The 26,473-nt window shown below is 41.3% G+C and overlaps 1 protein-coding gene across 1 annotated transcript; it reads left to right on the top strand.

Annotated features, from left to right (window-relative positions):
- The first annotated feature begins 11,953 nt into the window (after positions 1-11,953).
- On the top strand, positions 11,954-25,800 carry LOC137564213 (protocadherin alpha-6-like). The gene is made up of 2 exons (XM_068277796.1): positions 11,954-14,402; positions 23,485-25,800. Exons 1-2 carry the CDS (start codon positions 12,033-12,035, stop codon positions 23,494-23,496), a joined length of 2,382 nt encoding a protein of 793 aa, XP_068133897.1. The 5' UTR covers positions 11,954-12,032; the 3' UTR covers positions 23,497-25,800.
- Positions 25,801-26,473: the final 673 nt, after the last annotated feature.

Raw genomic sequence — 26,473 nt, 5'->3', positions numbered from 1 at the left:
TGTTCCAGGGCCACCCTATTAGCCTCCTTATCTTTTTTAATAGCTTGGGAGAGGCTGATAAAGTGGCCCCTAATAAATGCCTTGTGGGCATCCCACCAGTTGCTGATAGTAGTATCTTCTGGCTTGTTAATCTGAAAGTATTCAGTAAGGTGAGCAGAGATTATATTTGCCCATTTGGGGTTGGAGAGCAAGAAAGGCGGGATCCTCCATCTAGGGGGATTGTGAGAGTGGGAAGATGTATGGAAGAGAGTACTCATAATAGAGTGGTCTGATAGGTCCGTGTGAATTATGGAAGCCCCTTTAATTTTGGTTATGAGTTTTTTGGAAGACAGGATATAGTCCAGTCTCGAGGAGCTATGATGTGGATGGGAAAAGAATGAGTAATCTTTTTTTTTGGGATGACATTCCCTCCACGAGTCAATTAGGTGAAATTCTTTTAGTAGTCTTATAAAGGAATTAGGAGGTTTCGGTCTTTCTGAGTGTGTGGTTGTAGAGTGATAGTCTAGTTTAGGATTTATGACTAAATTCATATCTCCTCCTATGATAATGTTTTGGTTGTCAAATTTATGCAGTATTTCTATAATCTCTTTAAAGAAGGCGATGGTGCATAGATATTCACTAGTAATATCGGAGATCCCGCTATTTCGCCCTCCAAAAGCAAATATCTCCCCTCCTTATCTGTAATCTTTTTTTTTAAGGTAAAGGCCGTGTTTTTGTGGAATAAGATAGCAACACCATTCTTTTTCGCTGTTTGATGACTAGATAGATAAAATTCTGGAAAGGTTTTATGCAGAAATTTGGGGTATGATTTCCTGGTAAAATGGGTCTCCTGTAGCATAACTATTGTTGGGTTTTTTGATTCATAAAATTTCATGCATTTGGCTCTTTTCATAGGACTATTAAGTCCTTGTGAGTTATGCGTGAATATTTTCATATTACGTGGGCCGGGGGGGATGGGGTTGCTATCTGAATCCTCAAGTATAAATTGCGAAGTAGTGAGTAATTCTTGGGAAAACCAACATACTTAGATCTGTCTGTGTACTTAATCAATACTATTACTACTTGCGGAATTTTGTTCTCATCAATTTCCAAATTACACTTCGTTTGTAGTCTACCTAGGCCCTTATGGGGCCTAAACATATGTCTATATATCACCTTTATGAATATACTTATAACTAAGAAAACTTTGCTGAACAGTCTGCAACTAGCATTGTCTACCACCAATTCAAACTTTGCATAGCAGTGCATTGGTGGGGAAGTGTGGAGCTGCAATTTACGCAGCCCGACCATTGCTCTCATTTATGCTTAAAGTAACCTCCTGAACCTTGGAGAAATTTAGCTAAACATGGGTAGAGTCATTAAGATAACTAAAACATGCCTGCAGAGGTTGAAACATGAGTTAGTAAATTGTAAGCCTCTCATGTGGGGCTCGAATACTTCTTATATTGCAATAAGTTAACTCAAAATCTCAGTACTGAGAGAAAAGAAAGGATATAGTCCGTAGTGAAACCATCTATGGATTCCGTGCCGTGTCCTGCGCGGGGAGCAGGAGACCCAGTGGCGGACATACGGCCGTGCAGGCCGTGCCGCCGCACGAGGGCCCCTGAAGTTCTGCTGCTTCAGGGGCCCATTAAGTATTGCAGTTTTTTTTTTTTTTTTTTTTTTTTTTTAACCTGGGGGGCCCAACTTCTGTCCTCCCCCCTCACCTCGCCCCCCCCCCTCATGCGGCGGGAGAGCGGAAAATACAAGAAGTCTCCGGCCGGGGCGGCAGCTGCCGCTTGGTCTCCAACTTTGGAGACATATCGGAAACTAAGCAGCAGCTGCCTCTAGCGTCTGCTGCAGCCCCGGCCGGAGACTTCCTGTATTTTCTGCTCTCCCGCCGGCTGCAGCGCATACCGGGAGGGGGGCCCCGAGGTGAGTGAGGGAGGATAGGAGTCGGGCCCCCCACCCGGATAGCTACCCACCCGGCTACCTTACCCACCCACCCGGCTACCTACCCCGCTACCTAACCATCCACCCGGCTACCTACCCGGCTACCTAACCAGGCTACCTACCCACCCACCCGGCTACCTAGCTACCCACCCGGCTACCTAACCACCCTGCCGGCTATCTACCTGGCTACCTACCCACCCGGCTACATAACCACCCGGCTACCTAGCTACCCACCCGGCTACCTAACCACCCTGCCGGCTATCTACCTGGCTACCTACCCACCCGGCTACCTACCCACCCGGCTACCTAGCTACCCACCCGGCTACCTAACCACCCTGCCGGCTACCTACCTGGCTACCTACCCACCCGGCTACCTAGCTACCCACCCGGCTACCTGACCACCCTGCCGGCTATCTACCTGGCTACCTACCCACCCGGCTACCTACCCACCCGGCTACCTAGCTACCCACCCGGCTACCTAACCACCCACCCGGCTACCTAGCTACCCACCCGGCTACCAAACCACCCTGCCGGCTATCTACCTGGCTACCTACCCACCCGGCTACCTAGCTACCCACCCGGCTACCTAACCACCCTGCCGGCTATCTACCTGGCTACCTACCCACCCGGCTACCTACCCACCCTGCTGGCTACCTACCCACCCGGCTACCTACCCACCCACCCGGCTACCTACCCACCCACCCGGCTACCTACCCACCCGGATACCTACCTACCCACCCGGCTACCTACCCACCCACCCGGCTACCTACCCACCCGGCTACCTAACCACCCTGCCGGCTATCTACCTGGCTACCTACCCACCCGGCTACCTACCCACCCGGCTACCTAGCTACCCACCCGGCTACCTAACCACCCTGCCGGCTATCTACCTGGCTACCTACCCACCCGGCTACCTAACCACCCTGCCGGCTATCTACCTGGCTACCTACCCACCCGGCTACCTACCCACCCACCCGGCTACCTACCCACCCGGATACCTACCTACCCACCCGGCTACCTACCCACCCGGCTACCTAACCACCCACCCGGCTACCTACACACCCACCCGGCTACCTACCTACCCACCAGGCTACCTACCTACCCACCCGGCTACCTACCAACCCACCAGGCTACCTACCCACCCACCCAGCTACCTAACCACCCACCTACCCACCCACCAGGCTACCTACCCACCCGCCTACCCAGCCACCCACCAGGCTACCCACCCAGCTACCCAGCCACCCACCAGGCTACTTACCCACCCGGCTAAGGGCTACCTACCTACCCACCCGGCTGCCTACCTACCCACCAGGCTACCTATCCACCCAACCACCCATGGGAGCTGCGCGCCGGATGGAGGCTGGGACAGGAGGTCTGCTCTGCAGGTGAGTAAATGTTTTTTTTTTATTATTTATTTTAGCAGGTGTATGTTCTGGGCAGGTCTGCCACATGATTGCGTGTATGTTCTGGGCAGGTCTGCCACATGATTGCGTGTATGTTCTGGGCAGGTCTGCCACATGATTGAATGTATGTTCTGGGCAAATTTGCTACATGATTGCATGTGTTTTCTGGGCAAATCTGCCGGCTACCTAACCAGGCTACCTACCCACCCACCCGGCTACCTAGCTACCCACCCGGCTACCTAACCACCCTGCCGGCTATCTACCTGGCTACCTACCCACCCGGCTACCTAACCACCCGGCTACCTAGCTACCCACCCGGCTACCTAACCACCCTGCCGGCTATCTACCTGGCTACCTACCCACCCGGCTACCTACCCACCCGGCTACCTAGCTACCCACCCGGCTACCTAACCACCCTGCCGGCTACCTACCTGGCTACCTACCCACCCGGCTACCTAGCTACCCACCCGGCTACCTGACCACCCTGCCGGCTATCTACCTGGCTACCTACCCACCCGGCTACCTACCCACCCGGCTACCTAGCTACCCACCCGGCTACCTAACCACCCTGCCGGCTACCTACCTGGCTACCTACCCACCCGGCTACCTAGCTACCCACCCGGCTACCTAACCACCCTGCCGGCTATCTACCTGGCTACCCACCCACCCGGCTACCTAGCTACCCACCCGGCTACCTAACCACCCTGCCGGCTATCTACCTGGCTACCTACCCACCCGGCTACCTACCCACCCTGCTGGCTACCTACCCACCCGGCTACCTACCCACCCACCCGGCTACCTACCCACCCACCCGGCTACCTACCCACCCGGATACCTACCTACCCACCCGGCTACCTACCCACCCACCCGGCTACCTACCCACCCGGCTACCTAACCACCCTGCCGGCTATCTACCTGGCTACCTACCCACCCGGCTACCTACCCACCCGGCTACCTAGCTACCCACCCGGCTACCTAACCACCCTGCCGGCTATCTACCTGGCTACCTACCCACCCGGCTACCTAACCACCCTGCCGGCTATCTACCTGGCTACCTACCCACCCGGCTACCTACCCACCCACCCGGCTACCTACCCACCCGGATACCTACCTACCCACCCGGCTACCTACCCACCCGGCTACCTAACCACCCACCCGGCTACCTACACACCCACCCGGCTACCTACCTACCCACCAGGCTACCTACCTACCCACCCGGCTACCTACCAACCCACCAGGCTACCTACCCACCCACCCAGCTACCTAACCACCCACCTACCCACCCACCAGGCTACCTACCCACCCGCCTACCCAGCCACCCACCAGGCTACCCACCCAGCTACCCAGCCACCCACCAGGCTACTTACCCACCCGGCTAAGGGCTACCTACCTACCCACCCGGCTGCCTACCTACCCACCAGGCTACCTATCCACCCAACCACCCATGGGAGCTGCGCGCCGGATGGAGGCTGGGACAGGAGGTCTGCTGCTGCAGGTGAGTAAATGTTTTTTTTTTATTATTTATTTTAGCAGGTGTATGTTCTGGGCAGGTCTGCCACATGATTGCGTGTATGTTCTGGGCAGGTCTGCCACATGATTGCGTGTATGTTCTGGGCAGGTCTGCCACATGATTGCATGTATGTTCTGGGCAAATTTGCTACATGATTGCATGTGTTTTCTGGGCAAATCTGCCGACATGATTGCACGTATTTTCTGGGCATATCTGCCGACATGATTGCAGGTATTTTCTGGGCATATCTGCCGACATGATTGCAGGTATTTTCTGGGCATATCTGCTGACATGATTGCAGGTATTTTCTGGGCATATCTGCAGACATGATTGCAGGTATTTTCTGGGCATATCTGCTGACATGATTGCAGGTATTTTCTGGGCATATCTGCCGACATGATTGCAGGTATTTTCTGGGCATATCTGCCGACATGATTGCACGTATTTTCTGGGCATATCTGCCGACATGATTGCACGTATTTTCTGGGCATATCTGCCGACATGATTGCACGTATTTTCTGGGCATATCTGCCGACATGATTGCACGTATTTTCTGGGCATATCTGCCGACATGATTGCACGTATTTTCTGGGCATATCTGCCGACATGATTGCAGGTATTTTCTGGGCATATCTGCCGACATGATTGCACGTATTTTCTGGGCATATCTGCCGACATGATTGCACGTATTTTCTGGGCATATCTGCCGACATGATTGCACGTATTTTCTGGGCATATCTGCCGACATGATTGCACGTATTTTCTGGGCATATCTGCCGACATCATTGCACGTATTTTCTGGGCATATCTGCCGACATCATTGCACGTATTTTCTGGGCAAATCTGCCGACATGATTGAATGTATTTTCTGGGCAAATCTGCTCACATTATGTGTATTTTCTTGAGAAAACCTGCACAATTATGTGAATTTTCTGGGGAAAGGGTCACCAAAACTTGGGCCCACTGTCTTTGCGTTGCACTTTTCAAGGGAACCTGAGGTGAGAATAATATTGAGGCTGCCATATTTCTCTCCTTTTAAGCAATACCAGTTGCCTGGTTGCCGTTCTGGTCCTCTGCCTCTTATTCTTTCAACCATAGACCCTGAACAAGCATGCAGCAGGTCAGGGGTTTCTGACAATATTGTCAGAACTGAGAAGATTAAGCTGCATGCTTGTTGCTGGTGTAATTCAGTTTATTACTGCAGCCAAATAGATCAGCAGGGCCGCCAGGCAACTAGTATTGTTTAAAAGGAAATAAATATGGCAGCCTCCATATCACTCTCACCCCGGGATCACTTTAAATTACAGTTAGCTCCGCCCTTATCCGGTCATTGCCACGCCCATTTTTTGCCGCGGCGCTATGCGCCGCAGGTTCTATCCGCGCGCCGCAGGTCAGGGGGGCCCACAATTGATATTTTGCACAGGGGCCCACTGCTGCCTGTGTCCGCCACTGAGGAGACCTGACTTCTTTGTAAAGGTAAAGGTACCTATGTCTGTAATTTCTCAGTCAGTGTTCAGATCAGACCTTTGAGCTCTAGGTATCTTGGAAGGAGTGAGGCGGCTTTCTCTGGATCTCTTATAGTTGGGATATTGCGCTTCACGCCAGTCTCTTGAGAGTCTTTTGGACTTCAATGAGGAGTCCATCGGCATTTCTTCCCCTACATCCAGGAAGCCATTCTCTTTCAGTGCTTTCAGGCCTTCTTGTAGCGTGTGGATTTGGTATTTCTTAGGTCCCAGATTAAAGTATAGCATGAACGGAAATCCCCATTTATATAAAACTGCTCTTTTCTGCAATGCTGCTGTGATAGGTCTCAGTGATCTGCGCTTTGCTAATGTGATGGGGGATAAGTCTGGAAATATTTGTACTTTATGCTCTCCTATGCCGTGCGGGCCCATCTCTCGTGCAGCCTTCATTACTGCCTCTTTCGCCTCTGAGTAATGCATTTTTAATATAATGTCCCTGGCCCATTCAGCGTTCTTGGGAGCTTTAAGTGCTCTGTGTATTCGGTCAAATCTGAGCATCTCATCCGGAATGTCCGGCAGAAGGGCCTTGAAGAGAGCTGTCACAAAGGGTTTAACATCTGTAATAGATTCCGGTACTGACCTTATCCTTATATTCTCTCTTCTCCCTCTGTTGTCCATGTCCTCCAGCTTATTTTCAGTAAAATCCAGTCGTTCTTCTTGTGCTTTGTTAGCTTTCTGCAGGCTTGTGATGATGTCTACAGCCTCGTCCATTCTATATTCAAGTTTGCTTGTTCGTTCCCCCAGCTCATCTAGTTGTGTAGTTATCGTGGAGACTGCCGATCTGATCTCGTTCTGGAGTGAGACTTTCAGATCTGAGAGGAGGTCTGTTATGTCCTTTAGGGAAAAGTCCGTGCGGTGGATTATGTCTGTCTCCTTCCCGGCTTGTGCATCAGTTTGCTTGTCGGCGGCCATCTTAGCTGTGCCCGTACCACGCGGCCTGAAGAAGTCCAGCGTTCTAGCCGTGGGGTCTTTGGTTTTATTTGCTGCCGAAGACATGCTGGGGTTCGGGAAGACTTTCCCCTTGCGGTACGTTCTCTCCCGGAGCGTCTAGAGTCCGTGGTTCAGGAGTTTATCCGCTTTAGGTCCAGGCTGCGATCGGAGCTCACGGAACTAGCTGCTGCATCGCTCCGCGCCGCGCATGCGCCCCTTATAAAGCCATTTCTAAAGCTTTGGGACTCCAGCGAACCACAGTGAGAGCCATTATCCACAAATGGCAAAAACATGGAACAGTGATGAACCTTCCCAGGAGTGGCCGGCCGACCAAAATTACCCCAAGAGCGCAGAGAAAACTCATCCGAGAGGCCACAAAAGACCCCAGGACAACATCTAAAGAACTGCAGGCCTCTCTTGCCTCAATTAGGTAAGTGTTCACGACTACACCATAAGAAAGAGACTGGGTAAAAACTGCCTGCATGGCAGATTTCCAAGGCACAAACCACTTTTAAGCAAAAAGAACATTAAGGCTCATCTCAATTTTGCTAAAAAACATCTCAATGATTGCCAAGACTTTTGGGAAAATACCTTGTGGACCGACGAGACCAAAGTTTAACTTTTTGAAAGGTGCGTGTCCCGTTACATCTGGCGTAGAAGTAACACAGCATTTCAGCAAAAGAACATCATACCAACAGTAAAATATGGTGGTGGTAGTGTGATGGTCTGGGGTTGTTTTGCTGCTTCAGGATCTGGAAGGCTTGCTGTGATAGATGGAACCATGAATTGTACTGTCTACCTGAAGGAGAATGTCCGGCCATCTGTTCGTCAACTCAAGCTGAAGCGATCTTGGGTGCTGCAGCAGGACAATGACCCAAAACACACCAGCAAATCCACCTCTGAATGGATGAAGAAAAACAAAATGAAGACTTTGGAGTGGCCTAGTCAAAGTCCTGACCTGAATTTTATTGAGATGTTGTGGCAGGACCTTAAAAAGGCGGTTCATGCTAGAAAACTCTCAAATAAAGCTGAATTACAACAATTCTGCAAAGATGAGTGGGCCAAAATTCCTCCAGAGCGCTGTAAAAGACTCGTTGCAAGTTATCACAAACGCTTGATTGCAGTTATTGCTGCTAAGGGTGGCCCAACCAGTTATTAGGTTCAGGGGGCAATTTCTTTTTCACACAGGGCCATGTAGGTTTTGAGTTTTTTTTTCACTAAATAATAAAAACCATCATTTAAAACTGCATTTTGTGTTCAATTATGTTATCTTTGACTAATAGTTAACGGTTTTTGATGAGCAGAAACATTTCAGTGTGACAAACATGCAAAAGAATAAGAAATCAGGAAGGGGGCAAATAGTTTTTCACACCACTGTATTTTAGGCCTCTGTGAGAACTGGCTTTCTTTTCCATCAAGCAGGAAGGATGGGGTGACTCTGAATTGATGTGTCTCTAAAGTTAAGTTTCTCACTCACATTTTCAGGCCTAGAGTGGATGCAATTACAATGTTGACATGACATATTTGAAATTTTGAGGATGACATACAATTTTTAAAAATGTAGTACATAAATTTGTAATGACACATATTTTAGCCCTCTCTGAGGACTGGCATTGTTCTCCGTCAGGTTGAATGGTTGGTGTGACTACACAGTGTCTAATCTCCCCACCTGCCTACACAGTGGTTGCCTATGTGGTAACCCATGTTTGTGAGTATAATACTTACTTGTCATTGTTCCCATGTTTGTGAGTATAATACTTACTTGTCATTGTTCCTCCTGGTTCTAATACGTACTACACTATACTGGGCTCTTGGTTTCTATGTTTTATCTGTTTTCTGAAGCACTTATACTTCAAAGAAACAATGACAGGCAGCTTTAGATAAGATTATTACAGCATGGAAGTTTAAAGGGTCATTAGCTGTGCTCTCTTTCCTAATTTAAGATCCAGAGTGTGGTTTGTTAATTACAGATATGGCAGAATGTTGCAATGCTATAAAAAAGCTATATACTTGAAAATAAAAACATGAGACTCGTTTCTTTGCTACTTACTGTATGTTCTATTAATTATCCATGCTACACATACTATTAATTATATTATACATTTTTTTTCGCTTCAGTGGCACTTTAAGTAAATAAATGAAACCTTGTATTAAAACACATTGATTTTGTATTTTCGACTAAAATTAAATTACAAATAAATACTATCACAGCTCTAAATTTGAAATGACATGTCTGTGCAGATCTATGCAGTATATATATTTATGCATGTCTTTAATTAATGTAATTGAAAATGAAATATTAAAAGGTGTATCACCAGTATATGTGCTTTATTTATTAGCTGATTTTCTTTTCTATAATATTTTCCAAATGTATTTCCATGGTACCTAATGCTGTTTTAAATCCAATGAGAACTAATGACCTCTCCTTGGAATGTCAACTAGATTATTAGAGGTAGAAACTTAGAGAAAATCCCTGCCATCTTCCCCTGAGTGCAGTATCTGAGAAATGATGGATGATAGCTCCGCTTACAGATATTAAAAAGATGGGCTCAATTTAAATCCTTTCAATTTTGTGCCAGTTGTGTCTGTTAAACATGTCAAGAAATTCTATTCCTGATGTGGACCAATAAAAGTGCAAACCACAAGAGAAATTTGATCCTAGTAAAATTACAGGTGTCCTCAATAACATTGCAAGTGAGAGGGAAAGATCCCGCCAGTCAAATGTAGTAGAATAATGGGATTTTACTTGTGAATAAAATTAATCTACTTTCATGAAGTCAATTATATTAAAATTGTATGTAGCTTGAAATTTAGCTAATCAAATGCACTTTAGTGATGAGCAAAAATTTCACATAGACATCATTTTGCATTGACATTCCCAATTAAATTGTGAAATCATAATTCAAAATTTCAGGAAAAATCATAATTCATTTTGTCTCTAATTGTAATCATTTGCGTACATTGCGGATTTTGTGCCAACTTCAGCGGTTGATAGCGAAGCCCCCATACATGCTATTGCCACCAAAATTGCTACATATGTTAAGACAAATAGTGGGTACAAGTACATTTTTTTTCAAAAAGACCTGTTCCTTCTGTTTATTTAGATTTTTTCCCCTATTTATAATTTATGTGTCTATTTCTCTTTCCCTACATGGGCAGTTCCATCTTGCTGGTGATTTCAGCACTATGCCTGGAGCAGAAATGATTAACATCAGTTTAGTCTGCTGTAAGCTGCTCTGCAGTCAACTCATTCTGTTGTCTGAAAATATGTGGTAAATGCCAAAAAGCTTCAGTTTCTTATATAGTCTCTGTAGGCCTAAGTTCACCTTATTGAATTTTATTTGAACAGAAAGTGGCCATACAAGTGAATCGTTTTGCATTTCTAAACAGTATCTGGATGACTATCATTTTATTTTATTTGTATGTCCAGTCCACTGTACTATTTTTGCTTTGAAGCCCATTTCCATTAGAAGCATGCACATTTGCATTGATATTAAAATTTTTGTGCAGCAAATCCCCACAAATTCTACTGGAAAAAGGCCCTCAAATATAGGTGTAATTGAAATTGAATCAAAAATGTGTTTATTTATCATTAAACACCTGATATCCAAAAAGTGGGTTTCCGTAAAAAGATAAACTGCCTGAGTGAGGTAAGAATAGGGCTAGCCTTTAGATTCAGGGGCCAATATGCAATTAACTTTTTCTCCTGAGTTATCGCCTAGGTGAAAATTTTCATATTCTTTTTAAAATAACTTTTAAGCATTTTACAATTGAAAAAGTACCCAAAAGTATTTTTTGCTTGCAGGTGGTTATGAGTTATAAAATTTCACCTAGTAGAAAATTCAGTTAATTGCGTATGGCCCAGGATGTCTTGCTTATGGTCTTTGTATGGTGTTTGCATTTGAACCGCCTTCATTATTAGTATAACTTTTTTATTATTTTTTTTCAACTAATGATAAAATATCAACAATAGAAAAATACTTGGTTTTTAATTAATGCTGTGTATTTTAGGCAGTTTCAAGAAACAATTAAGTTTCTATATACGTATACCTATTAAGCTGTAATGTTAGAATGGTTCTGTTATGATGCCAGAGGAGCGATAAAAGTCATAGTGCCAATTGTTTTCCATGGGAACAGAGCATTGCATCATTTATATAATTATGAACAGGACACTGCTTCCTTTTCAACTGTGTACATGCTCACAGATTGTACATATCAAATGCTTTATGTAAGAAGACCTTTAATAAAGTTAAGATGAGTACTAGGGCACACCCTGAAGCTGTCCCTCTCATGCTTAGTAAATATGGGTGCATCCATCCTTACTTTAATAAGATTAATAAGCCTTTAACGACAAAGGCTTGAAAGCTTCGAGTCTTAAAAAGACTTTTAATTTATCTCAAAACAGTATTACAGGAATGCTGGAAATATAATGTGATGAACAGAAAAATAACTACAAGAAAACTGTATGTGTAATTTAGAAATCATTTTCTTCTAATTTGTCAAAATATTCAACAAAAACAACTTTACTCTTTAAAATACAGACTTGCTATTGGAATTTTAGCCATTTCATTATTTGACCACTTGGTGTCACCATTGTCTCATTTTTGATTAATAAAAAAAATTGTTTATCATCTCAGCTTCCATTTTCTGTCCTTTAGCTAAAGAAGACGAAATGATTTCTCTATCATCTTTCTGATTATTTCTGCATTTTACATTACTTAACTAATAATAACTATGTTCATGAAGCATTTGATTTATTTCCTGATAAGCAGACTGTGTATTTTTATCACAATGGAGATTGCTGCTAAATTGGTCTCATGCCAGCTTCACTACGTGGTACCCGAAGAATCAAAACATGGAACCTTTGTCGGGAGATTAGCTCAGGATCTTGGAATGCAGATCAGTGACATTAACAGCAGAAGATTAAGGATAATCTCTAAAGATGACACAGACTATTTTCAGGTAAATCTGCAAAATGGAATATTATTTATCAATAGGGTTATAGACAGAGAAAAGATGTGTCCAAAGATACATGTTTGCATTGTACAGCTAGAAGTCATAGTTGATAAACCTGTGCAGATTCATCATATTGATATAGAAATTGAAGATATAAATGACAATTATCCAGTATTCTTTTCAAACATATTCAAAATAGTGATTGCAGAATCTCGGTTGCCAGGATCACATTTTCCACTAGATGGAGCAGTTGATGCTGATGTTGGGACCAATTCTGTTACAAGTTATGAGCTTACTGCAAGTGAATATTTTGCTATAGATGTACAAACATACACACAGCATAGTAAATCTGTTCAGCTGGTTTTAAAGAAATCTTTGGACAGAGAGAAGATTTCTTTTTACAATTTAACACTTACAGCATATGATGGCGGTAAACCCAAATTAAGTGGCACAGCTCAACTGTTAATAACGGTACAAGATGTAAATGATAACGCACCTACATTTAATCAACTGTTTTACAAAGTAAACGTGCTGGAAAATGCTCCAAAAGGAACTATTGTAACAAAACTAAATGCTACAGATATGGATGAAGGGGAAAACAGTGAAATATATTACTCATTTAATAAACTTGTTCCACAGCAAGTTATTTCTTTTTTTAGCATAGAGCAAAACACGGGTATAATTAGAGTAGAAGGAAACATTGATTACGAAACGACAAATCTGTTTGAAATTGAAGTTGATGCAGTTGATAAAGGCCATTATCCTCTGGCAGGGTACTGTAAGGTTTTGGTCAACATCGTGGATATGAATGACAACCATCCAGAGATGACAGTGACATCCCTCAATGTCCCAGTTCCAGAAGATTCTCCACAAGGATCAGTTGTTGCTGTCATCCATGTTCAAGACAAAGACTCTGGGGTCAATGGAAAGGTGAATTGTCACATAGCTAAAACTGTTCCATTTGCAATAAAACCTACACTGAGGGAATACTTCTCACTAACTGTGGATGGACAACTAGACAGGGAACATATCTCACAATATGACATTGAAATAACAGCCACTGATGAAGGCTCTCCATGTCTTTCAGTAACTAAAACAATAAAGATTGAAATAAGTGATGTTAATGATAACTCACCAACATTTCCCCAAATTTCAGAAGTGATTTCCCTCAGGGAAAACAACCCACCGGGGCTGCATATCTACACTGTTTCAGCTTTAGATCCAGATATGGGTCAGAATTCCTTCATCACATATTCTATCAGTGATAGTATGGTTGAGGGAGTTTCCATATCCTCCTATATCTCTATCAATCCAGAAAATGGGAAGATGTTTGCCCTTATGTCCTTTGACCATGAACACACTACACAGTTTAACTGTAAAATTAAAGCCATGGATGCTGGTTTACCACCACGTAGCGGTGAGGTGATCTTACATATCTTCATTGAAGACATTAATGATAATGCTCCTATTGTCTTAAGCCCTGTGATTAACCTTGAGTCTGAAGCTAAAGAGGTGGTTTTAAGGTCAGCTAAATCAGGATATCTTGTAACCAAAATAAAAACGATTGATGCAGACTCCGGGTATAATGCTTGGATTACTTATGAGATTAGAGACCCTGCAAGGAATTCTCCTTTCACTGTTGGGCTTCATACTGGAGATATTACTGTTGCTCGTCCAATTTTGGAGTCTGATGGAGATGAACATAGATTGACCATTGTACTAAAAGATCATGGAGAACCTGCAATGTCAATGACAATGACACTTGTGCTTCTCTTTGTTGAGCCTGGACAAGATTTTACAGCAGAAAAGAAGGAGGAAAGGAAGACAAAAGATGAATTTTCAGAAACCAATATTTACCTGATCCTTTCTATTTGTCTAATATCCGGCATATTCCTAATTACCCTTGTGATGTATACTGTACTGAAGTGGCATAACTACACACAGGAAATGGATGATTTTAAACGTAATACAAAATGTCCAAGTATAGCTAGGAGCTGGACATACTCACAACAACGTCAATATAAAGTTTGCTTGAAAGGTGGCCCACCCACAAACGACCTAATACTTTTTACACCAAACTATCCACAGACACCTACTGGAAATATCAATTCCACAATTGGAAGTTTGGCTACAGGTATAGCTGGAGTGGTAAGTAAATGTCTGTTTAACTGCAAATATGTGTGCCGATTTGTTTTGTTACAAACTGTAAATATTATAATTAACTTATGAAAAGTAAAATATAAATGTCTTTATGAACAAATTTCCTTAATTGTTTTATTAAAAGCATGAAGAAGTACTTTTTAGACCACAGTTCTCCAACCCTATCCTCAAGTCCCACCAACAGTACATGTTTTTCAGGAAACTACAAACATTCACAGGTGAGGCAATTAGTGTCTCATGTTTCAATATGGTTGGGAATGAGACCCAGGTAACAAAAAAGGAACTCTTGTTAGTATAACGATCCACACTTGAGCACACCACTATGCTCATATAGTACCAGGTTTCTTTATAGGAGGATCAATTTAAATCAAGTGAAGCCACAAAATAGCGATCTGTTTCCAAAATGTTTGTTTCACACTTTATTATATTCACAAAAAATTATTTTTCTTCTTCAAAAAGGTAGAAAAATTCTTTGTAAAGTAGCAGAAGAATTTGTGGTACAGACATATAAAAAGCAATACAAAATGCAGATCATAGACACTGTGTGCTTTGTTTGATGAAAAAAGGTAATTTTAGTTCAGGCGACGCCACTAGTCCGTTTCGGGTTATTGACCCTTCGTCAGGCCTTTACAAAGCATAGAGAATTATCTTGACCAGATAATATGTACAGTCATAAAAGACCAAAAATGAATTTGATTAGTAAAGAGGTATCTGTTCCAACAAGACACAACCCGGCACCTGACTGATGGCTGACATAGGGAAACTCAGCTGCAAACACAGTGCACACCCAGACGACCTGCTCCCTCACACACCAACTGCGGGACAGGAACAATTTCCTGCCAGTACCAACTTTCGGAAAAAATCTACATATATTCCACCTATCAAGCAAATAAATACCTTTCAGTATTTCTAGAAGCAGTGGAAAGGGATCTCAGAAGTCAGGATTGGTCGGTCCCTAGATCTGATTACAATCTGAGACCAGAGGATTTTAAAGCACTAAATGAATTGAAAAAGACATCGGGGATAATCATAAAGCCCAGTGACAAGGGCGGAAATATCATCCTGTTAAATGAAAAAGATTATGTGACTAAAGCAAATCGGCAATTAAATGATGTATTAACATACCAAAAACTGACAGAAGATCCCTTTCCACAAGTGAAACACAAAGTAAATGACCTACTAGATGAGGCACGCTACACGGGGGTACTGGATCAAATGGAGTGGGAATATTTAAGAGTGGAAGAATACACTGAACCCACCTTATACTTTATACCTAAAATCCATAAACAAGTACACCCCCCCCCCCCCAAGACGCCCGATAGTGTCTGGTAATGGTGGACCAACTGAGCGTTTGAGCCAATATGTGGATGTCAGGTTGAAGCCTATTGTCATGTCACTTCCCTCCTTTGTTCTTGACACGGGTGATGTTCTGTGAGTCTTGACGGATTTTAGGGTTCCGGCTGGGTCCCTCCTGGTGAGTGTTGATGTGGAATCATTATATACGTCCATTCCTCACCAGGAGGGACTAAAAGCCTTGGAATTTTACACATATGAGCATTACCCATATGCATATGCCCATAATGCATTCCTTGTAGAAGCAATGCACCTGATCCTGGGTAATAATTGTTTTTCATTCTCAGGTCAGTACTACAAGCAGATACGGGGCACTTCAATGGGGGCGGCATGCGCTCCTATGTATGCTTGCCTCCATTTGGGCCTATGGGAACGACAGGTGGTCTATCAGGACCCTGACTTTGCGGATGGAGTCGCACTATGGGTGCGCTATATAGATGTGCTTTTAGTGTGGAGAAAGGGAATTGCCGATCTGGATCATTTTGTGAGACGTATCAATAGTTCCGAAAAAAATATAAGACTGACGTACAATTTCAGTGCCGAAAGCCTATCTTTCTTGGACCTAATGCTCTCAATTCAAGGGGAAAAAATCAGTACATCGTCCTTTCGGAAACCGACGGCAGGAAATAGCATTCTCCATGCTACAAGCCATCATCCTGACCATCTAAAAAGAGGTATCCCATATGGACAATTTGTCCGATTGCGCAGAAACTGCTCATCTGATGACGATTTTAGGAAGGAATCCCGGGAAATGTACAGCAGATTTCGTGAGCGAGGATACTCGCACAAAGTTCTGCGAAGGGCTCTGAAAAGAGCTTGGGGCAGAGAGAGAGAAGAGTTACTTGACAAAGGAAAATCTGGGAAAGCAAGGACAAATCTCCGTGACAATGAAGGTATAAGAGGGCATGCTGCTAGGATTAGACCGATCACCACGTATGGGGCCCACTGGGAAAAACTGCATAAAATGTTGGACCACCATTGGCACGTACTAACAGGGTCATCTGAAATTGCGGAATTAATAGACCCCCTCCCTAAGATAACGGCTAGAATATCTACAAATGTAAAGGACATGTTGGTGAACAGTGAATACAAAAAAAGTCCAGCCCCAGCTACATGGCTAAATAAAACCCCTATCAAGGGAATGTATAGATGCGGTGGATGTAAGGCATGCCCCTATGTGCATAAGACCAAGACCTTTTGGGACAGTGGGGGAATATAAAATAGAATCATTTATTAATTGCGACACAGATAATATTATATATATGGTCACCTGTCCCTATGGTCTTATGTACATAGGGATGACCGAAAGAGCACTCAAGGCTAGAATCTTGGAACACCTGGGAAATATTATCAACAAAAATATGGACACCACCCTTGGTAGGCACTATGCAGAGTATCATAACTCAAGTTTGCGGGGCACCTCTTTTAAGGGTATCTATAGACTACACATGTCAAAACGGAGGAGGGGGGATCAGACAAATGAACTACTCTATAAAGAAAGTATGTGGATTTTCCGTCTACAAACACTACAACCGTATGGTCTAAACAGTGACTTTGATTTAAAACCTTTTTTGAGAAAACAGATATATACCTAGAAATAGTTGCTATTTAGTTATCATTAGGTGCATGGATGGAATAGAATGCCTGCGGTCTACTGTCTTCTTTGTTACCTGTATCTGTGAGGTCATGGTTGATCCCACGATTGGCTGCAGCCCCCTCCGTCCCCCTTCTCCTCTCCCCCCCCTTCTCCACTGTGGACATCCCGGTTATAAATTGCTGTGATATGTCCCCTTTAAGAACAGATGTTTCTAACCTTTTCCTCGCTTGAATTTGAAAAGATTTGAAAAGATATGAAAGTCAATTATCCTATATTACAGCCAGTATCCTTTGAGATTGTATTTCTATATGCAAGTGTTACGTTTGGGACGTTTGAAAATGTGATGAATCATCATCCCTGCCTTTAGCCGTCACATCTGCTACGACTCTCTGCTTTGTGCTGTTGCTGCCACCGTAGAATGCATCTGGTGTATGTGTGGAGTGATCCGCCTTCTTCCCGGAGACTAAGAGGAAGGAGGTGGCAACTTGTGGCTGAGGATGCTGGCTCCGTTGACACATAAAAGGAAATGGTGGACACACCTAGCTTACATCCTGACGAATCACCCACTAGAGGGGCGGGAAACGCGTCGATGGGCGGAGCCTTTACACCCTGGTGACACATCCCATGCCAAGCACTGACGGTGTCCCACGTGCTAGCCCGACTGACACCATTGCTGGAGGCATTGCTGGCGGAAAGGAGACAGGCCAGCCACAGACTGCGACCTATCCACCGCTTATAGCGAATACCATTGGCGTAGGATACCAGGACAAGCCAAGCCGCATACAATGATGTGGGTACCCACGAGAAGATTAAAGCAGCGGAGGTGGTGAGATTGCTACAGTTAACTGTTGCGCAACTTCTGGAACTGCTTGTTAGTCAATAACACTTCTTGTGGCTTGCATTAACCCATGCTCTATCGCTGCTGTGCAGGTGGATCTTATGCCCTCTACGGGGAGCTTACAGCATTCTATCTATTAGAACTATAACATTCATGTCTGTCTGGGCCCGTGTGTCAGTATGCAAGGTACTGGTGTGTGTAATGCCAACATAGCTTAGTTAGGTAAAGTTAGGTTGAGCATAATCAAGAGGTGTTCTGGCTCCAGCAAGAATTTTAGCTAAGTTTTAGATCCTGCTGATTTTTGCATGCAATCAAGCAATTGTGTATATTTTAATTATCTGAACCTAATAAATTTGTACTATCTGGTTAAACTTATCAAGAACCCTGCCATTCTCCTTAATTGTGTCTGGTTGGAACAGATACCTCTTTACTAATCAAATTCATTTTTGGTCTTTTATGACTGTACATATTATCTGGTCAAGATAATTCTCTATGCTTTGTAAAGGCCTGACGAAGGGTCAATAACCCGAAACTGACTAGTGTCGTCGCCTGAACTAAAATTACCTTTTTTCATCAAACAAAGCACACAGTGTCTATGATCTGCTTTTTGTATTGCTTTTTATATGTCTGTACCACAAATTCTTCTGCTGCTTTACAAAGAATTTTTCTACCTTTTTGAAGAAGAAAAATAATTTTTTGTGAATATAATAAAGTGTGAAACAAACATTTTGGAAACAGATCGCTATTTTGTGGCTTCACTTGATTTAAACTGATCCTCCTATAAAGAAACCTGCAATTAGTGTCTCAGCAAAGTTAATTAACTACCTCTGTGGATTTCCACAAAACATGCACTGTTGGTGGGCCTTTAGTACAGAGTTTAAAAACACTGCTTTAGACTAATCATATTTTGTTATGTAAAAAAAAAAAAAAAAACGCAAGTAAAAAAAAGTTTTCCACCTCCCCCTGTCTCCTTGAATAATGGCGCCTTCTATTATAGGAGGCACCCTTTTCAACAGGGTGCAGGGTTAACGTTGGTGGCCCACCAGAGAGGTTAAGGTATGGTGGCAACGGGGGTTAAGGCTAGTTTTCCACCAGGGGAGGTTAATGTTAGGCACCATCAGGGGGAGATGTTAAGGTTAGGTGCCATCGGGGGGAGGATTCTGTGTGAGAGTAGGGTGAAGTTAGTTCATAGTATAATGCCCCTAACAATACGTTTTTAGTTGCAAGAAGTGCGCCCAAATTAGCTTGTGGTACTTTCAAATGTATGCCTTTTTGCTATCTTTTTAATTGTCCCTGCAAAGTGAGTACTATACTAGAAGATCTAGTAAAAAAAAAGTGTAATGCAGCAATTCCCCCAAAAAATTAAAAATGTACAAAAGAATGAGTATGAATCTTTATCTTATATAATAATAGCCCTGTCACTGCGTCCTCCTGTGTCCATGCATTTTGCCTGGTGCACATGTGTGTCTCGCCGATGAACTTCAAACAGTGGAGAGGATGGGCACAGGGGAGGGGGGGGTGTGCGTTTCTGCATGCACATTGTGGCTGTGAGCACACACGGGTTGCAAACGCATGCGCAGGTCGCAGTGGTGTGCGCATTTCAGGGGGCGGGACATTGTGGCCAAGACCTAGCACCCGTTTTTCAACAGGTGGGCTTCTTAACTAGTCTTACAGTAATACTATTTGTTTAAATATGTATTATTTCAGGTTAAGGAAGGATTAAAAATGGTGCTGAATTTCTCTTGATTTGGACAGCTAATATCAAAAAGAAACACTTTAAAAACTAAAATATGAAGAATATTTTGTGTGCTCAAATTTACAATATTGGTAAACTTACACTTAGTAATGGCTATTCAAGGTGCTGTATTGTTTTTGGAATTATCTGAGCTCTGGAAAGAAACAAAAAAATGTAGTTGTGGGATGTACCATATATACACAAGGAATAACCACTGCTAACCTGTTTGTGAATAAGGAATGTGAAAGGGGCACTGTGGCAAAACATTGTAAAATTTAAAATATGTGCAAACATATACAAGTAAGAAGTACATTTCTTCCAGAGTAAAATGACCCATAATTTACCTTTCTCTATGTTGCTGTCACTTACAGTAGGTAGTAGAAATCTGACGGAAGCGACAGGTCTTGGACTAGTCCATCTCTTCATAGGGGATTTATTTATTTTTAAAAGCACTTAGTGAATGGCAGTTGCTCTGTCCAACTGCCAAAAAACTGTGTAGCGAGCAGGGAAGCTGGCCAGCATCATTGTTTAAATACTGTTTAGGGAATATCTTTATAAAGAATAAATGTCATGCTGATAATCCCCTATGAAGAGATGGACTAATCCAAAAACTGTCACTTCTGTCAGATTTCTACTACCTACTTTAGGTGACAGCAACATAGGAGAAAAGTCATTTATGGCTCATTTTACTGTGGAAAAAACATACTTCTTATTTGTCTGTTTGCACATATTTTACATTTTACAATTTTTTGCTATAGTGCCCCTTTAAGCCATTGTGACTGGATAAGGTAACTGTGGAAACATTTTGGGTCTGATCAAATTCACATTTTCTCTTAAATTTTCTCCTAGGAGATAATTCTTTGGTTTAAAATAACTTTTCAGGACTTTATAGAACTTTAATTATACGTGTTAAGACATATTTTGTTCGTAGGATTGAAATATGCAAAAACAATTACTAATTGTTGCTTATGTTAAAAAACCTGAAAGATTTTATTTACCTTACTGAGCACTAAAAGAAAATTTGATCTTAAAGAAACTTTAACTGAAAAAAATGCCTATTTCCTTACCTGGAGCTTCTTTAGCCCCCTGAAGTCTTCCTGATCTCTTGCTGTCATTCCACGCTGCTCAGTTCCCCCTATGAATGCTGGATGTGCAGCTTCATGACACACCTCCTCCAATGTGCTCCCATAGTAAGGAGTGCTCTGCACTTGTGCAGTAAGCAAAAATGTCTACCGTACATGTGAAGAAGGCAGAATGGCGAAGCAGTGAGGGAGCAGGAAGACTTCAGGGGCTGGATGAAGCCCCAGGTAAGTAACTGGGCTTTTTCTTCTTCAGTTACATGTACCTTTAACCATTTCTGCTGAGACGTTAGCCTCATGTCTGCAGCTGCTACAGCTGCAGGGACGCACAAGTCATGTCCCTGCAGTTTGGGGGGGAATTTCACGCGATTGTGCAGGCAGAAGCTCACAATCGCGATGTTGCTGGCAACATGAAGCATTGGCTGCAGGGGAAAAAAGTCCTCTGAGCCAATCCATCCTTGTCCGCCAAGAATAATCAACAAAGTTCCCATTCATTCATCTCCCCCTCCAGGCCACCGTGATCACAGGCATCAATGGATGCCTGCGTCACTTCCTTAGTTACATAGTAACACATTATTGTACGTTTATAGGAAGTCTTGTGGCCAAATAGTAAAACTATACCTACAGTTATTAGGGACTATCAGAGGGTATATCATTTTTTTATTTATGGGCTTGTAAATAGGGATAGATGTAAAACTGAAAAAATGCACCTTCATTTCCAAATAAAATAGTGTCACCATTAATTGTACTAGGGATATAATTTAAATGTTGCAATAACTGGGACAAATGGGCAAATAAAATGTGTGGATTTTATCCACAGAAGAATGTTTAATTTTAAAACTATAATGGCCAAAAACTGGAAAATAATGCATTTTTTCCATTATTTTCTTATTATTCCCGTTAAAATGCATTTGAAGTAAAATAATTCTTAGCACAATGTACCAACCAAGTAAAGCCTAATTGGTGGTGGAAAAAACAAGGTATAGATCATTTTGTTGTGATAAGTAGTGATAACGTTATTGGGGAATGAATGGGAGGAGCATTGAAATTAGACATCAATATTTGCCCAGTCTTTCTTACAGAACTGTTCAAGCCTAATCAAATTTTCTAGTGACTATTTTTAAACTGCACCCTTTAGCATTGATGCTGATATTCTTTTTGCATTCATTTTCGCAAAAATAATGTAAAATTCAACCTCTGAGCAAAAATGCCATTGAAAATAATTTTGTAATGTGTTTGTGATTTGTCACATTTTTGCAAAATAAAAATGACCTATAATTTGCATTCTTAACAATTTTATGCATTCGAAAGAAAAATTAGTCCTTTGACCATATTAAAAATATATAATGTATTTTTGCGATTTTATTTTCAAAATTGGTGAAAATTCACAAGCAAAATTGCTCTTTATTCTTCCTATTTTCAATAGTGTTGAAGTCTGGGCTCTAACTAGGTCACACGTGCAAGTTCACCTTTTTCTCTATTAGCCACTGTGTGATCACTTTTACTGTGCAATTTGGGTCATTGATATGTTGGAAGATGAACATTCTTCCCATTGAACACTTTGTGTCAGTAGGCAATAGGTTTTCTTTAAAAATGTACCCTCTATTCTTTTATCCTGACAAATGTCCCAGTCTCTGATGGAGAGAAAATTGGCACACAGGGATGCTAAAACCTCCATAGTTTGCTGTAGATATAGTGTTCTTTAGATGAAAAGCAGTGTTGCCTTCTTTCAGACATTTTATTAGGTAAGGACGCCAAGTAGTCAGATTTTGGTCTCATCTGATCAATACACCTTTTCTTTTCATTGGTCCTCAGAATCTTCAAGGTGCATTTTCGCAGAGCTCAGTGGAGACTTGTTTTTGCCTTTCATGAGGAGTGACTTTTTTTTGCAACTTTCCAATACATGCCACTCATATAAAGCACTTGTATTATATTGTCACGTGCACTTAATGAGCGTTCTTTGCCATTATTTCCTGTAAGTTCTTCCAAGCTGTCATAGACCTCTTGGTAGTCTTTCTGATAGAGTTTATTTTCCTCTCTTCCACCAAGCTGGGTATAGGGAAAGGGCCTAGTAGTGGTAAGCATTTCGAAGCACTGTATTGCTCCAAGAAAAGCAGTTTTGTGCTGCTCTGGTAAAAATGATTGTAATTCAATACAGATAGAAGTTGATTAGCTTGATAGGCAATAGACAAGTTAATTAGCAATAGACAATAGGTAATAAACAAGTTAATTAGCTACATCTGTTTAAGTTCAAGTATTCTTAGGTGTGGGTGGTTCATTATTCATTTCAGGGATTCTGTTTTTTTAAATATATATTTTTTTATTTGTGAATTGTTGCTATTATATCCTTCACTTGACTTTTAAAATTAAAAAAATGTAAAAAATGTAAAGTAAATACAACTGAAAAAAATCCTGTCTGTCTTTATTTTAGGATGCAAAGTAACCATTATTTTCTATATTCACTGTAGGCAGTAATATGATGTCATTGTGTATCCAAAGAAAGCATTACAGAAATAACAAGCAAATAACTGGCATTATTATTACCTATCCTGGAATTTCCTTGTTCAAATGCATACACTTCACTTCATATTATAGTTTGTCTTGATTTTTTCACTCAATTTCCCTTCAATAATATAGCATAATGGTCAATTCATCACCTATGATACTGGAGGCTTTGGTTTAGCAGTTGATATCCTCAAAACCGACCAATAGGTAGTGGGAAAAATACCAACAGTACCAACAGATTAAATATATAATGGTCCACACTATGTCCAATGTACTGAAAAAATCTTTCATCTGGACGTGTCCAATAAAAACACCAGCAATCACAAATCATATGTGGATAGCTCCAGCTAAAGTAATTCTGGAAATCTTGGCAACATGATCAAGATGAACAACAATTATTTGGAGGCCAAGGTCTGATCTTTTTCAAAGAGAAGTCAGCCATCTGGTGCATTTAAAAAAGGGTGTAAAAATAAAGGATAAGACACAACTACTGAAAAAACAAGACAAAAAAGCATCTAGAATCTGCTAAACAAAGGCTCACAACACTGGCAAGGGTAATACACTAAAGACGAGGCCAAAAGATAAATGCCCTGTTCTCAAATGAATCATACAAAAGGTACTTCCACCTTTAAAAGAACAACACAGTAACAACGGGGCCATTAACAATGAAAGAAAAATATGGGACAAAGAGACGGATACCATTTGTGTAAAGTTGTTGCAGGAACTGAAAGAAATTATCCAAAGCAGGATTCATTCATTATTTAAGTGGCAATCATTTAACAATGGAGTGGGCCAGAGCTTGTTCCACATCAAGTTGTGTAATGAAATTAACAGTAGTGCGTGAGGGTATGGCTGCACAGAAAGGGGGGGGGCAATTATCTTACCACAGAAAGTGTTGTGAGAATGGATTCTGAAAAGACCCAGAAAGAATCATTCCAATGTATGCTTGGATGTTGTATGTAACTGCACATTGACTTTATGTCTTTCACCATTTTATGGTTAAGCTGCATTATTTGTATGAATAACAATGAAAATTGTTATTTTTTTCCTGGGAAACTTTTTATCAAATGATGAGGCCAGACACAGTAAAATACACATTATATATTGACCATCACGTTACAAATCATCTCTAGATAAATTGCCATGGTTACAAATTTAACATTCAAACAATGCAGCAAAAGTGTAAAAAAGGGGAAACAAACTCTACACAACAGTTTAGTAAATCTCGGTTATTCGATTAAATATATGGTTACGCAATAACACATGCTGTATAACTGTAACGTATTTGCTACGAGATCATAATTCTGCTTTAGTGAGTTGACCTCAGCAACCAGTAACTGTATTTTTGATGAAGAAACAAAATACACAGAGGAAGGAAAAAACAAACAGTAACATGCATCAAGACCCTGAAGGTATTCTGATTTATATTCTAGCATAAAATGTAAAAAATAGATTATAATTATATTTTTCCAACATCATAAACTTTTAGAAGAGCTAAGTGATACTGAGCCACATGCAGAGAGAAAGGAAATATTACCTAAAGTTTTAAGGAAATAAGAAAGTATCCGAGTGGCATATTGTCGTTTAATTTTGTTTGTATTGTCAGTAAATGCCTTGTGACATTTTGTTTTAATAAATATATAAGTAAACAAATATACTCTGCTATATTAAATCAAATGTAAATAAATACTTTGAAATGGCACATGCATTATTTTTTCAGCTAATGTGCACTGAGCCAGTAGAACACACACAAATTAGACTTTATATTGTGGTACCAAATAAAGTTTAGTGCTAGAGCTCACAATAAATTGGCACCAAATATATTTCACCCAACTTCAAAATCTTAAATGTCAAAGGTAGTGTTATTCAACAATGTTAGTAAATAAAAAAAAATTGACCAAGTACTTTATAAACGTGCCCTGCAAGTCTGCATGGAAAGCAGGATGACAGACATTTATTATTTACTCTTTTGTGTCTTGGAATTTATTATTCATTTTGTGTCTTGCAATTTGTTATACATTCACTTCATCATGTTACTTTTGTCACTATAATTACCAAATCTGTATTTTGTATCAATTCTGTATTTTAAACCAATTCAGTATTTTGTATATTGGTGTACACCATTGCCTGTGTTCTTTTGCACCCCATGTTTGTTTCTTATTTTGTAGAGCAGCACGGAATATGTTGATGCTTTATTAACTAATAATAGTAATTTGTTTTTGTTTGGTTCTGAAAGTTTTTGGTCAAGGCTAAGAAAATGCTATTTGTCAAAAAACAGGAAAACACAAGTTGTTTTTCAAATTTTACTGAAAATGTTTGTTATTTGGTATAAAGAGATACATCTTCCTAATAAACATTATGTTATTGCACATATTTATTGTTCTTGTTACAGTGTTTAATAAATCTATATACATTTTTCGGGGGCCAAATTTAATCTCCTTTTTTGATGCAGTATTGAGTTCTTTTATCCCATTTAATCTCATTTATAAAAATTAAGGCATTATATCCCAAAAATACAGCAGTCAGAACCATCATTTATCTACTCCCTGGGCATAATGGCCCATATGCATATTTTTCTCCTGAGCTTTCACCTAAGTTATATTTTCACACCTTGGTAATAATAAAATGCATTTTAAGGCACCAGAAAGCAAGAAAATACTCAGAATAGTTTGACAGTAATTTTTCATCTACTTTTTTTTTTTTACTTTTTTTCAACTGCAAAATGCTGAAAAGTTATTTTAAAGGAAAATTAAAATGTATATCCTAGGAGAAAACTCAGGAAAAAGAGTTATTTGCATATGGGCCAATGTACTTACATATTTTCTGTCTGATGTGTAGCACATGTACTGTACAACCTTTAAACATATAACTCCATAGAAACCAGCTTGTGTAAAGCAGATTTGGGTTATTTGACCAACAGTATCATGGGACTGATATACCAAAAAGAAAACT

The sequence above is a fragment of the Hyperolius riggenbachi genome, chromosome 3 (genome assembly GCF_040937935.1).
Source record: "Hyperolius riggenbachi isolate aHypRig1 chromosome 3, aHypRig1.pri, whole genome shotgun sequence".
NCBI classification, from domain to species: Eukaryota; Metazoa; Chordata; class Amphibia; order Anura; family Hyperoliidae; genus Hyperolius; species Hyperolius riggenbachi.
This window is presented reverse-complemented; position numbering and strand designations above follow the sequence as displayed.

Excerpts from the sequence above, each read along its gene's own strand:
- LOC137564213 (XM_068277796.1), top strand. The coding sequence starts at position 12,033 with ATGTTCATGAAGCATTTGATTTATTTCCTGATAAGCAGACTGTGTATT.